Raw genomic sequence first — 14,235 nt, 5'->3', positions numbered from 1 at the left:
GAGGACAGATCATCAGTATTAAACACCTGGAAAACCCCTTTAACATATAACATTCTCTCTACCTGCAGTCACCACTAGAGGGAGCTCAGGAGATTACTGCAGACTGTTATACGCTGAATTCATCAATGATACAATATGCAGTGGCTCCCCCTAGTGATGGCTGCAGGAAGACAACATTTTATCATTTAATTCTATGTTTGCAGAGGATTTGGAGCTCGGACCACTATAAAGAAATATATAGAAATTAATCAGAATACATGAAGAAGTTACTTTCTCCTGATGGCAGACATTGGGGATGACGTGGTCAGCAGACCAGCACTAGTGTAAACGTCTATGTCCTGCTTCCCGCCTCTTTTGTGTATACCTGTCATGTGATGCAGTTATATCACTTACCTGTACTTGCTGAGGTAAGTTGGTTTTTAGCAATGTCATCTTTGCTAGTGGTGAAGACGTGCACGGGTCAGAAAGGTCTTTAGAGAGATGCAGTAAGGCTGGCGCTCTGGGGCTGGGGTCCTGAACGGGTGGGATATAGAGCACGGGATCTGAGAGCAGGTGGAGCAGAGGCATTCCCGTCTGGATCTGGTCACTTCCAAGAAGCCTGACTTGTGGTTGCTGGTAACTATGATGTGAGTAGAGGACCCCCGAGACAAGCTCTGCCCACTTTTGGCTTTTCTGTTTTCTGCTGGGATCACTGGCACCTGTAGGCTGGGTAAGACGAACGGGGGCGGACATCCTCTGGGAAGAGCTCTGTGGTGCCCATGCTTCTCTGAGTGGGGGGTGAACGGGGGCGGACATCCTCTGGGAAGAGCTCTGTGGTGCCCATGCTTCTCTGAGTGGGGGGTGAACGGGGGCGGACATCCTCTGGGAAGAGCTCTGTGGTGCCCATGCTTCTCTGAGGGGGGGTCTGAGTGGTAAGCACTGGGGCTCTGGCTGCAGTTTTAGCAGTGGAAATCCATTTTGGTTGTTTGTTGCTGGAAGTCTGATGAGAGTTGTGGTCTGCTGTGGTCCTGATGGAAGGGTTATTAAGGGCAGGCCTTGATGAGGGACTGTTCTTAATAATCCCATCCTCGCTGGGATCTTCTGTTCCTGGCGGGCAGGAATGCTGAGCTCTGGAAGTCTCTGTGTAGGAAACAGAAAGACAATGAGAGGTCGGGATCCGTCACTAGGCAGCTGGGTGGGCACAGATTAGCACTGACAATACAAATCCTAAGATCATCTTGTATTGTGACTCCCCCACCCCCACCACTATAACAGAAGACGATACCTGCACATCCTTCATGCTCCTCTGCTCGTCCTTGGCCCCTTCCTCAGCAGCAGTGTCTGCGCTCCCTGTCTGCACTACCTCCGCCTCCGGCGGTGTGTCCGGCACAGGTGCTGCCGCTGCATTTGCTGGTAGGACTGGATTAATGATCTGCCGATCACTCGTAGGGTTCACTGTCGGATTCCTTCCGATTCGGGAGGTTTGCTCCAAGACGTGCTGCAGCGCTGGCATGGCCGCGAACGACGAGCCCACCACTTGCATCAGACTCATGAAGTTAATTTGCTGGAGCTAGGAAGGAAACCAATCAGACGCACAATCATTACAGTCCACACTGCGGACCCTCAGCAATCCCTACATATGAGGAGCCCCTCGAAGGTGACATAAGATGGAAATAGCTGCTATGCTCATGTGGACACTGAAGAGGACGTGGGACCTGCAGGAACGTTGCAGGTCCTTCACTGCACCGGTCACCAGCGGTCAAACATTTATAAACTTCACTGCTGGGAAGCCTCATGCAAAATCTTAGGGCAAGTTATAAGTTCACAAGGCGGAAATACACAAAAATCCGACCTGTATTCTTTGTGGATTATGGAGCAGAAATCTGAGGCTGACCACTGGATTTCTCCTGCGGGTCCAGACACAAATTAGCCCTTATTCAATGCCACATCCAGATGCGGGTTTTAAATCCACATGGAAAAAATCTGCAGCCGTATGAACAGCAGTGCAGATTCACATGGCGCAGATTTGAGCACAGAATATATGCCATGTGAACATACCCTTAGGCCTCATGCACACGACCGTATCCGTTTTGCTGTCTGCAGAACACGAATACCGCCGGTGTGCATCCTGCATATTCCCATTCTGCACGTCCCCCCCCCATTAGGGCTGAAAATAATTCATTGATTTAATCGATGTAATCGAGGCAAAAAAAATCCTTGATGCAGTTTTTTTGCATCGAAGATTCGTTTAAATCACATGACCACGGAGCGTGAGTGAAATTAAGCTTCTCACTGTGGCCTCCCGTCGGCACCGCGCCGCAGGACCTTGCGTTCACACATAGCGCGCTGGCTGACGCTGTGTGTGACGTCATGTCCCCAGTGTATGCTGGGCAGAAGACGCTGCCCGTCTCCTGCGGACTCCATGTGTTGGCGCACTCTGCACTGAAAGGTAAGTATAAAGTTAGCAGAGGCAGCGGCAGGGCGGGGGAGGGGGGAGATGGTGGCACCTGTGATTTGGCATGTATAGTTATTGGCGGGGGGGGGGGGGGGCACTTGTGATTTGGCATGTATAACGTTATTGGCGGGGGGAGAGGGGTTAATGGGGGCACCTATGATTTGGCATGTATAAAGTTATTGGGGGGTGGTTAATGGGGGCACCTGTGATTTGGCACATGTGGGGACTGATCTGGGGGAGTGGGGGACATGGTAGATGGCATGGAGGCACTGGGGAAGGGGGACATCATGGCAATCTGGATGGAGGGGCTGATGGCAGTGCCATCATGGGGCAACTGGGGGACATGGCATGGAGGGGCTGCTGCTGATCTGATGGCACTGGGGACATGGTGGATGGCATAGGAGGCACTGGGGAAAGGGGACATCATGGCAATCTGGATGGCATGGAGAAGTTGATGGCAGTGCCATCATGGGGGAGCTAGTGGACATGGCATGGGGGGGCTGCTGATCTGATGGCACTGGGGGAGTGGGGGACATGGTGGATGGCATAGGAGGCACTGGGAAAGGGGGACATTTTTATAAAGCAAAAAGCACATTATTTTAAGAAGGTTTTTCTTATTAGATTACTCAATTAATCGTAAAAAAATAATTGATAGAATACTTGATTACCTAAATAATTGTTTACTGCAGCCCTACCCCCCATGTTACAAATGTCTATTCTGCTCCACAAAACGGACAAGCATAAAACATGTTCTATCTTTTTTGCGAAACAGACATACGGACAAGGATACGGCGGGCTGTCCGAATTTTTTGCAGCCTCATTGAAATGAATGGGTCCGCATCCGATCCGCAAAAAATTCGGATCAGATTCAAACCAAAATTACAGTCGTGTGTGCATGAGGACTTAATAAGAAATCTGACAACTTTACCTGTAGGAGCTTGAACATTTCATCTTGAAAAAGTTGTCTGACGGCTTCGGAGCTGTGGACGGATGGAGGATTTTGGTTTCCATCAGGATTGGCAGGTTCTGTCCGATTTGCGGCAGGAGGCGGGAGAGAAGGCGCTGCGCTGGAGACGGACTGGGGCGCCAGAGAATTGCATCCAGCAGAAACTAGGGGTTCACTAAGTCTGGAAGCAAAAAATAATAATAATATAAAAAAAACGTTTTAAAAAAAATATTTGGGGTAAAAATACCCCTCCTCCGCAGCTATAAACGGCGTCCGGTCACTTTACCTGTCTACTGCATGTGCGGTCATGTGTGTATACAGACTGCGGCACGCTACATGTATGTCATACACCAGCAGATCTCACTCCTGCTGTCCCTGCTACTTCAGTCAGTGACTGTTTGTTTTTTAATCTCCAGAGCAACCAATCCGACTCTGGATGCTCCGCCTGCTCCTGCCGCCTTACTGTGTGCGCTGAAAAGCCAAACTGTGTGCGTCTTAAAGGGACACTACACCTAGGGAAAAAACAGCCCTCTGCTTGCAGAAAGCCCTGCAAGTCTGGAGGGACATGCTATTTAGCTCACAGAAAGCATATTCCTACGACTCTCAAAGACTTTGATTTACATGGGAAATCCAGCCAAACTTTTTAAAGGTGTAACGATGATTTCCTAAAAAAACTAAGTGGAAGCAACCTGCTGAGAGCTCTGCGTCTTCAGGTCTGGTCGCCCCTGCTTTGAGAGATTCATATACTTTCCAGAAGAAGTCCACACACCGCTCACTGGAGAGCAGATCACAACCGAAGGGGGCACAAAGCTCAGCGGACAGCTTCTTCCCCTTCATTTTCATGATCGGCTCAGCACCCAAACCCCCCTGATCTAAACTTTTGACATGTGAAAACTTTGATGTGACAATAGATACATTTTAAAGGGGTATTCCGGTTAAAGGTTCCCCTCAAAATCAATGGAGTGGCTGGTTGATCATGTACACATTCTTATGATCGGTGGGGGTCCCAGCGGTCGGATGTCCATTGATCTAATAATTATTCCCTGACCTGTGGATTGGGGACAACTTCTTCTAATGAGATTAGCCTTTTAAGTCTTAAATAAAACAACTCTTCCAGCTGCCACTAGGGGGAGGTCACTGCACCCTGTCTTATGATTGAGCTCAACAGATGCTCTATGCAGTGAGCTCCCCCTAGTGGTGGCTGCTGGTAGACTGAATTTTATATGTAACTCATTGTCTATGTGAAGGATAACAAGGCATTTGGAGTTCTGTATCAGAAAAACAGAGCTCAGGCCCATTAAGGGAAATATTCACACATATAGGTAAGATTTTCCTGCCCTAAACCGCCTCTATAACCACTGACTACCCCAAGCCACCCAACCACGGAGCGCTTTGACCATCTCCTCAATTAGAAGACCCTGTTTATGACGTATGAAATCGCTTTTGGTGTGGGAGTACCCTACAGAGTCCTCAAACCCCTTTGGTGCCGCTCTGAGATTTCTGCTACCCAAAGCCACTAAGTTACGCAATGCCGAAACCGCCATATAGTTCTGGATCTCGGGGAGGACAAAGCTCACAGCCCAAGGAGGAAATACCGCTGGAATAATCGGTGCTGCACTCACTGCGACTCGTCAGTTCTTTCCGGGTCGATCGGTTCCTCTGGATCTTGACGTCTGGACTCACAGGACAAGTTCTGCAGAGAAGAAAAGCACGTCTAGTGAAGAAAGTGAATTGGTTACACTGACAGTCAGTGACTCGGGGTCCGGGGCTCACCTCCCCCTCGTGTACTGCACGGCGGATACTGACTGCGATTTTCACGCTTCTTTGTGTTTCGGGTTCATCTTCTTGGTCGCCTTACAAACAAAAAAAAAAAAATGATGATTTGTTTTTTTAAGATTATTACATATTTCTTTTTTATAACACTTAGAGGACCCTGAGATTCTCCATTTTTGCGTTTTTGTTTTTCACTCCCCGCCTTCCCATATTTTTCTGTTCACAAAGCCTTATGAGGGCTTATTTTTTGCCGGACAAGTTGTACTTTCTAATGGCGCCATTTACAGTTGCATACCATGTAGTGGGAAGCGGAAAAAAAATTCCTAATGGGGTAGAATTGGGGAAAAACACAATTCGGACAAAATGTACACTGTACATTATGCGGTAAAATTGACCTGTTATCTTCATTCTCCAGGTCAATACAGTTACAACGATACCACATTAAAACCTTTGAGAAAAAAGGTTATCACCATATTCTGACCCCTATAAACTTTCTGTAGTTATGTGTACGGGGCTGAGTGAGGGCTCATTTTTTGCGGGGCGATCTGTACTTTTCAGTGATACCAATTTAAAAAGTGTGTGCGACTTTTTGATCATTTTTTATAAAAATGGGAGTTGAAGCGGAGGAGTTGAAGTGACAAAAAATGGCAAATTGGCTGTTTTTATTATTTTTTTCCCGTACTGCGCTACCGGACTGCTCTGATGCCGTGGTCACATTTGACCACAGCATCTAAAAGGGAAAATGTATGCGATTAGCCTCATAGCAAAAACCCGGTGGCTATGACGCCCGCTGCACGTGCGAGCGGGTGCTATGCTTAGAGAACGGACTTCTGCCGTACATGTACGGCGGTGGTCCTCAAGGGTTTAATCATATTTTTATTAATATACAAAGACCCCTTGTTGGTAACACAAAGGGAAGAAGTACAGAATAATACAAAGGCGAAAAGAACAAATCCGCAAACTCACCCTCCTTCCCTCCCAAGAACAGCATTCCCACTGATCCCACAGACGGGCACAAACCCTGAACCACACAATCCCACATGAATACCAATGTATTGAAGATCAGCAGAAAAGGTGATATCAGGAATATCAGACCCTCAACTGGATACACAGCAGACGCCGTGAATGGAGACCTGGAGCCGTCACCCAAGGGCCCCATATGGAGTCTTTTTTTTCTGCCCCCTTTTATGATGGACATCTACTCCAATCTGATTACCTCATTCATGCAGGCAATAATCTCTTCTTTTGTGGGGACACTAGGTTTAATCCAATATTTGGCTATTCATTTTCTGGCCTGGTAAAGCAATCTACAGACACCTAGATGTATGCAAACTATGGGCTCAGCAGGAAGTCATATGTCATAAAGAAGAAAAATAATGTCTAAGACCGCCAGCCAAAAGGACCCCAGAGCAGAGCACTGGAGAGGGTGACCATCAGAAGTATGCCAAACTCCTATATGGGGAAAAAACAAGAACCTCCCCCCATTGTGCATCTGTTAAAGGGACCCACATCTCGTGACCAGTTACCCTGCACTTGCAATGGATAATGCTCATGATAAAATTAAAGAGGACCTTTCACCTCTGCCGACAGGCCTGTTTTAATGGCTTCATGCAGTCCCAATGTAATAACAATTCTGGAGCATCTGTTCTTATGACTGTATGTTGTGTCCTTCCTTTATTATTTCTACTAGAGGTTATGAATGAATAGCCAGCAGTCTGCAGTAAGGGTACAGAGGGGAGGTAACCAGTTGGGGGGGGGGGGGGGGGCCTGCACAGACTGAAAATGGCAGCACTGATTGGACAGAGTCAGACTATGCAGGAACACCCCCCCAACTGGTTGCCTCCCCTCTGTACCCTTACTGCAGACTGCTAGCAATTCCTTCATAACCTCTAGTAGAAATAATAAAGGAAGGACACAACATAGAGACATAAGAATAGATGCTCCAGAATTGTTATTACATGGGGAATGCATGGAGCTATTAAACGAGGCATGTCAGGGAGGGGAGAGGTCCTCTTTAAAGCAAAGAATATATCAAAATAGTCCCTCCCCTAGACATGACCTGCTCTCATAGAAGGGATGAATGAATGGTGAGAACTAACGTTCTGCTCCGCACCTCTAAGGCATGACGGAGTTGTAAAACTCGGATTTCAGTTGGTCAGAACTTTTCAGGCCATTTGGGTACAATTAAGACAACCAGTAAATGCCTTTCTTCTCCCAAACATGAAATCCAGCTAACCCTTTTAGTTCTGGTAATTTATAATTGTTAAAAAGGGTGTCAGAGCAGTGCACCCAGAAATTTTAGCAAGATCCTTCAGTTTTTGCCAAACTTTAGAGAAAAGGAGTATACTAGGGATATTGTCAGGGCCCAATACCAATAAGTAATCCTCACATATTTCTCGGTGTCTAGTCCCTACTTCCCGCCATCATTAGGCGGTGGTATGGAAAGGGCAGGGTCACGCCCCAAGACCAAATCCTAAGTTTTTTTTTTTTTCCTGTTTTATGTAACTAAAGTTAAACTGAAAATTAAAAGAATTAATTAAACTTTCTAAAATATTTTTGGGCAGATTAAATAAAAAATTTCCGCCAGTTTTCTGACGTCAAAAAGTCTTGTGTGGGTCTGTGACTTTTTCAACACCACTGTTTCCACAAGTGGTGTTTCTCCGCTGCCTTCGACACTTTCCCAAAAAGGGACTAGCGGCCCTGCCACATTTCTCATCTTTTACACTCCATTAGAAATTTTGATCTATGATAAATCTGCGCCTTTGTCTTTCAATTGCTTACTGATTTCAAGATCTCCGCCTGCTGTGTGAATGAGAATGCTCTAGTTTCCATTCAGATGCAGTAATCACCGTCACTGGCAGCAAAAAAAGGATTACTAACGTACGGTGAAATAATGGCTTTTGCTGCACCACAACCGCCTCATGTGAATGAGCCCTTAGTCTCTGTGTGAAATTCCTCTTTTAAGACGTACACAATCTACAGAGCACTGACCTTCTGTTTCTGACAGTATGGATATTTGGTCCAGGCTGTAGCTTTCAGACGCGCCGTCCTGCGACTTTTCCTGAGGACCAGGCTGCCTCTCAGGACTTTGTTTGGGGCTTCTCCGTCTTATTTCTGATGACGCCCTGCGAGGAGAGGTCAGAGTTATGGCGGCTCATTCATGATAAAGCCCAAGCTTACTGTAACGACCACAATGGACTCTTACTGGGAAGAGTTTTCCTCCTCCGACACATTATTTCGCTCATGGACTGTGTATGGAGAAGACCTGCCCGGCTCTAGATATCCGGGGACCACACTGGTTCTGTCCTGTAGTTCGGAATCAACTTCACTTTGTATACCTGGAGCTACGAGGTGATCGCCTGGGGGAACCTGCAAGGAACAATGGTGGACAATGACATCAGGGTGAATCTTCTGATCCTGTTTCATGACCCTTGGGATAAGCGGTGACGGAGATGTCTGCAGCTGCTTACCATTCAGATGAATATGCTACTGCAAAACTGCATGCGAAAGGGCTGTTGCCGTATTATATCACTAGGATATGCCTTTACTTTTTGATCAGTGGGGGTCCGAAACGAGGGACCGTCACCGATCCTGAGAACGAAAGGGCCACGGCTCTGATTTATCACTGTGTGTCTATTCATTGCCCGTTTAACCCTGCACAGTGCCCCCGCCTCCCGCTATAACAGGAACTCCAGCACAGATCTTGCACCTTCACTCTCAGGACTGGTGGGGTCCCAGAGGTTGACCCCCACTGATCATAAAGTGATGGCCAAATAAGCGGGGGTGGTCCACAAGCAGATAGCGGGGGGCCCGATTACAGGATCCCCCTTGCAATAAGTCGTGAGGCAAAATATAATATTACACGGTGCTCGCTTACAGGGGTTATCTAACCCCTAAAATGCCCGGGCACCTCATAAAGGGTATACTTACCCTGCTCCCTGACACCCGCGTCGCTCCTGATGCACTGCCGCCGTTCTGTCTGCACGTCGTAGGGGGGCAGCCAATAGCAGGCCGCAACGGGAACAAGCCTCCCTAGCATCGCGGGTGCCGGGGAGCAGGGTAAGTATAACCTGTATGAGGTGCCCGGGCATTTTGGGGGTCATTATAGGGTTTGGATAATCCCTTTAAGCCAAAGTAGCACAGGGTTGTAGAGGGTCCTGCATAAGGAGAGCTGCATAAATTTCTAAAAATCCCATCCATGTCCAAAGCTGAATGTGTCTACTAGACCAGCACCAAATATAATGACACTGCCCCCTATGGTCAAGGAATGAAATCTTACAGGTTGAATATAGGAGTTTCCCAGGTAAGGCTTCTCCAGCAGCCATATTGATGTGAGCAATGCAGCGGAGGAGGTCTTGACACGGATTGCCGTGGTTGCAGGGACATGGCACAGCTCTGCTTTACCCGCGCTCCAGAACAGTCTGCGGTCGGACCATCGGATCATCCACTCGACCAGTTTGGCTTCACGACTGTACTTGGCCTGCAGTTGGTCCCCCAGTTCTTCATTAGGGGTGCAGGGTTTGCCCTGGATTAGCCTGTACGTATGCTGCTCATGTTTGGGAGCAGACGGGAGGGATGAAGACGACAGGTTGATGTCATAGTCCTTACGCTTCTTTGTTCCTTGGTCTTGTAGACCAAACAGACCACTTCTGACCGACCGTCCCGAGGTGAGGCTGGAGAAGGATCTCTTGCTGGAGATGAGCGGCTTCCCCAGCACCACCGTAGGACAGGGGGCATGGGAAGGCTCAGCTGCACCTTGCGTTTGAGGGGATGCAGCCTCCATATCCACAGAGTCCCTTAAACTTTCCGATTGTAAAGTAAAGCAGGATCCAGCCCTAAACACGCTTCTCATCCCGGCTCTCACCAGCTTGCGCTTCAGGGTGGTGTGAACGTCAAAGACGAGGGAGTTCAGCTCATGCTCCCGGAGCTGTGGAGAGAACGCGGTCAGGAAAGGGATCCCCGGTTCACTGCTATGAAGAAGATCTCGCTCCAAGAGGTAGCTGAGGAACAGATCTAGAAATCTGGTGTACTCCTCATCATTACACTCAAACTCCCAGGTGCCGACTTTAGGTGGAGAAGGTCCCGACTCGCTGCACGCTTGTCTTTTTGCACTTGGTTTCTTACTGGCGGCTTTGCTCGGCTTTCTAGGGTTCACAGCCCCAGCCGGAGGAATGCTGGACTCCATTCTGCAAAAAAACATCAAAAATAATAAAATTCTGTTAAATCGAAAAAATGCTAACTTTATAGTTCGCAGAAACAAAGTTACATGCAGAATACCGTCAGCGGACGACCATATAATGTGTGTGTGGGGCAGATAAGGATCGGGCAGTTGGATTTCAACCTGCCTGATCCCTTTGTTCTTGCCAAGGTTTCCGGCAGCAGCTTTCTCTCCTATCCCCTTTCAGGACACGTGCATGCTAGGCCGAGCTGGGTGTGAATGTGTATGGCGGCTTTGGCTGTCGGCCACACAAGCTCTCAGCTGACTATGGCCGGCTTTGGTGAACTGAAGCGAGTAATCTGTCCTGCAAGGTTTTTTTTACTCTTGACTGAGCATGCATGTGTATTTCAGTTAGGAAAAACAGACAAACTGCTGCCAGACACTTCTGTCAGCAGCTTATCTCTAGGCTAAACCAAGGGGTACTGAAATTCAATATGCTTGATCCCCTTTACCCTATGACCTCTGCGAGAGAGTCAGGAGACCCCCATACACATGAGAGCCACTGTCCTACAGCAGTAAAGGCATGCAGGTGGCACGGAAGCGTTACCTGTCCTCTGCTCCAGTCCACACCAATGCATCAGATAGAGTGTCCGTGTCGCTGTAAATCTGCGGCCTGCCCAGGTCAGTGAGCGTGCTCCTGCTGAGACTAGTGGTGCCCAGCGAGAACTTATCATAGCAGTGAGACTCATCCCCTAGGGTTTCATCCAGAGAGGGTTCCCACACATGCATCTCCACCGGGCCGATGTTTCTATGGATGCGTCGAAGAGTCTTCAACTGCGACCTCTGCATGTTGTGGATGATAACGGACATCATCTCCTCACCGTGGAGTCCTAGAACAAGAGCAGACCCTCAGAGAACTGAACGCAGCTGCATTACACAACCTTCAGATAACTGCAGCTAATGCAGTCCGGTGAGGATTTATGGGAATATCAGTCTTTGAGAACCGATACGGCCGCCATTACAAGGCTGAGATACACGGAGGTCCAGTCAGGACCCATAGTGGTCTCTGGGTATCTGGATGATTTTTTCATATATTCTGCACCATGTGGATCCGTACTGCAGCCAAATCTCGTTCATATATACTTAAATACTCTTTTCTAGAATTTGCTAGGATTCACCTCGTATTTTGGAGTGTCTCAATCGCTGCTGAACTGACTGGTACTTTTCCCTTAAGGGAACCCGGACGTCTTCAGGATTGGGAAAAGCTCTGACCATAATCTCTGCAACCTGGAGAAAGACAAGCGGATAGAAAAACTACATTCAGGATCCAGCGACTCCCTGCACATCGTAGACTATGGTTGTCTTGCAATATCTTATGGAGTTTGTATGTTCTCCCCGGGTTTGCGTACACTTCCTCCAGGTTCTCCGGTTTCCTCCCACACTCCGAAGACATTACTAGTCCCAGAATAACTACTTATGACCTATCTACGGAAGATCAATGCTGGGGGTTCAACAGCTGGGATCCCCCAATGATCATGAGGATCCATGTGCCCCAATTAAATGCAGCAGTGGTCGAGCATGCACACTACACCTTCACATATAATCTATGGGACTAGAGAAGCCAAGCACAGGGCTCGGCCATCTCCTGCAGTCCCATATAGAATGGAGCAGCAGTGCACATGCTGAAACGGGGAACATGGGATCACCATGATCGGTGGGGTCCCAGCAGATGGTACCGGTCAAACACACAGGATAGATGATAAGTGGTCATTTTTGGATGGCCCTTTTCAGGTCCATAGTCTGCCGCGTCCGCAATGGAGGCCCTGTGTGGATCCCAACGACCAAATGACGAGCAGTGACGACTGCATGTGCATACATTCGGAAATTGATGTAAATGGCGACCTGAATCTACACACGGCCTCCGTGATGTCAGAAGGGTATAGGTCGTGCTTCAGTGGTGCAGCCTCATTGTCATAGCCCTTCAGTCATTCATAAACCATACAGCAGGTGAACGGCCATAACATGAAGTGCGGTTTTTACCTTCTTCACTGTAGGCAGCTCGCTGATCAGGCTGAGGATGAGATCTTGTATCAGCTCTTCACAATTTGTAGCCCTCGTGAATGGCAGCATGCGACAGGCCCACTCCAACGCCTGGAAACAATGCTCGATCACACAGGAATCCACCTCATCCGCGCTCTACGGGAGACAGAGCTGCGGTCAGAAACGTCCGACACCATGCTGTATGTGGTGAAACTACAACTCCCAGCATGTCCTAATAATCATAAATCCCTTCTGTCAATCATCTAATGAACAGTCTCAATCGATGACAATCAGTGTCAAAACCCATTTATACCAGCAAACAAATGAGCGTGCGCCAAAACCACTTAGCGAAAATACGTGAAACGACCAAATGATTAGAGCTCAAACTATAGCTGATCATGTTCAAAATGCACTTAAAGGGGGTCTCGGTTTTCCCATCAGCTGCAGCCTCTTCCTAGGCCTGTGACGTCACCGTACATCGGTCACATGGCCTGGATACAGCTCAGTCCTAATTAAGTGAATGGGGCTGAGATGAAATACCAAGGTGGTAACGGACTCCCGCTGATCTGACATTGATGACCGATCCTGCTCTCAGCAGAGAGGTGGATACAGCTCGGGGAGCTAAACCCATCAGCAGCAGCTGCACAAATCTCTCTGCTAATTTGCTACAATGTATCAGTCTGGAGTCCGGGCTGTTTAGCTCACAGAGCATTGTCCAGACTGGATACAACTGTACTAGTTTGTTACAATGTATCAGTCTGGAGTCCGGGCTGTTTAGCTCACAGAGCATTGTCTACACTGGATACAACTGTGCTAGTTTGTTACAATGTATCAGTCTGGAGTCCGGGCTGTTTAGCTCACAGAACATTGTCTAGACTGGATACAACTGTGCTAGTTTGTTACAATGTATCAGTCTGGAGTCCGGGCTGTTTAGCTCACAGAGCATTGTCTAGACTGGATACAACTCTGCTAGTTTGTTACAATGTATCAGTCTGGAGTCCGGGCTGTTTAGCTCACAGAGCATTGTCTAGGCTGGATACAACTGTGCTAGTTTGTTACAATGTATCAGTCTGGAGTCCGGGCTGTTTAGCTCACAGAGCATTGTCTAGGCTGGATACAACTGTGCTAGTTTGTTACAATGTATCAGTCTGGAGTCCGGGCTGTTTAGCTCACAGAGCATTGTCTAGACTGGATACAACTGTACTAGTTTGTTACAATGTATCAGTCTGGAGTCCGGGCTGTTTAGCTCACAGAGCATTGTCTAGGCTGGATACAACTGTGCTAGTTTGTTACAATGTATCAGTCTGGAGTCCGGGCTGTTTAGCTCACAGAGCATTGTCTAGACTGGATACAACTGTACTAGTTTGTTACAATGTATCAGTCTGGAGTCCGGGCTGTTTAGCTCACAGAGCATTGTCTAGGCTGGATACAACTGTGCTAGTTTGTTACAATGTATCAGTCTGGAGTCCGGGCTGTTTAGCTCACAGAGCATTGTCTAGACTGGATACAACTGTACTAGTTTGTTACAATGTATCAGTCTGGAGTCCGGGCTGTTTAGCTCACAGAGCATTGTCTAGACTGGATACAACTGTGCTAGTTTGTTACAATGTATCAGAGTCTGGAGTCCGGGCTGTTTAGCTCACAGAGCATTGTCTACACTTCTCAGCTGAGAGCAGGACCCGCTGTGGATAGGATTACTGCCTCTGAATGGAAACAGGGGTCTTCTCATTCACGGACAGAAAGCATAAGACTTCAAGATGGTGGAGAAGTGAAACACAAAGTGGCAATTCATTTATACACATAATAATCATGATACTGTGATTCGGTCTATGAGGTGCACTAATAGAGTACCACAATTTAAATGTCCGTCCTGAATCAGTCCAC

The 14,235-nt window shown here is 47.8% G+C and overlaps 1 protein-coding gene across 1 annotated transcript in view; it reads right to left on the bottom strand.

Moving 5' to 3' along the window:
• Positions 1-14,235, bottom strand: part of CPLANE1 (ciliogenesis and planar polarity effector 1) — a 73,920-nt gene that overhangs the window by 26,810 nt on the left and 32,875 nt on the right. The window contains exons 23-33 of the mRNA XM_040419602.1: positions 12,352-12,507; positions 11,490-11,598; positions 10,919-11,201; positions 9,433-10,339; positions 8,359-8,522; positions 8,145-8,278; positions 5,154-5,233; positions 5,003-5,073; positions 3,363-3,561; positions 1,265-1,549; positions 394-1,119 (exon numbers count right to left, since the gene is read on the bottom strand). Coding sequence (XP_040275536.1) covers positions 394-1,119; positions 1,265-1,549; positions 3,363-3,561; positions 5,003-5,073; positions 5,154-5,233; positions 8,145-8,278; positions 8,359-8,522; positions 9,433-10,339; positions 10,919-11,201; positions 11,490-11,598; positions 12,352-12,507 — 3,114 coding nt within the window. The remainder of the gene's footprint in view (positions 1-393; positions 1,120-1,264; positions 1,550-3,362; positions 3,562-5,002; positions 5,074-5,153; positions 5,234-8,144; positions 8,279-8,358; positions 8,523-9,432; positions 10,340-10,918; positions 11,202-11,489; positions 11,599-12,351; positions 12,508-14,235) is intronic.

The sequence above is a fragment of the Bufo bufo genome, chromosome 2, assembly GCF_905171765.1.
Source record: "Bufo bufo chromosome 2, aBufBuf1.1, whole genome shotgun sequence".
Taxonomy (NCBI): Eukaryota; Metazoa; Chordata; class Amphibia; order Anura; family Bufonidae; genus Bufo; species Bufo bufo.
This window is presented reverse-complemented; position numbering and strand designations above follow the sequence as displayed.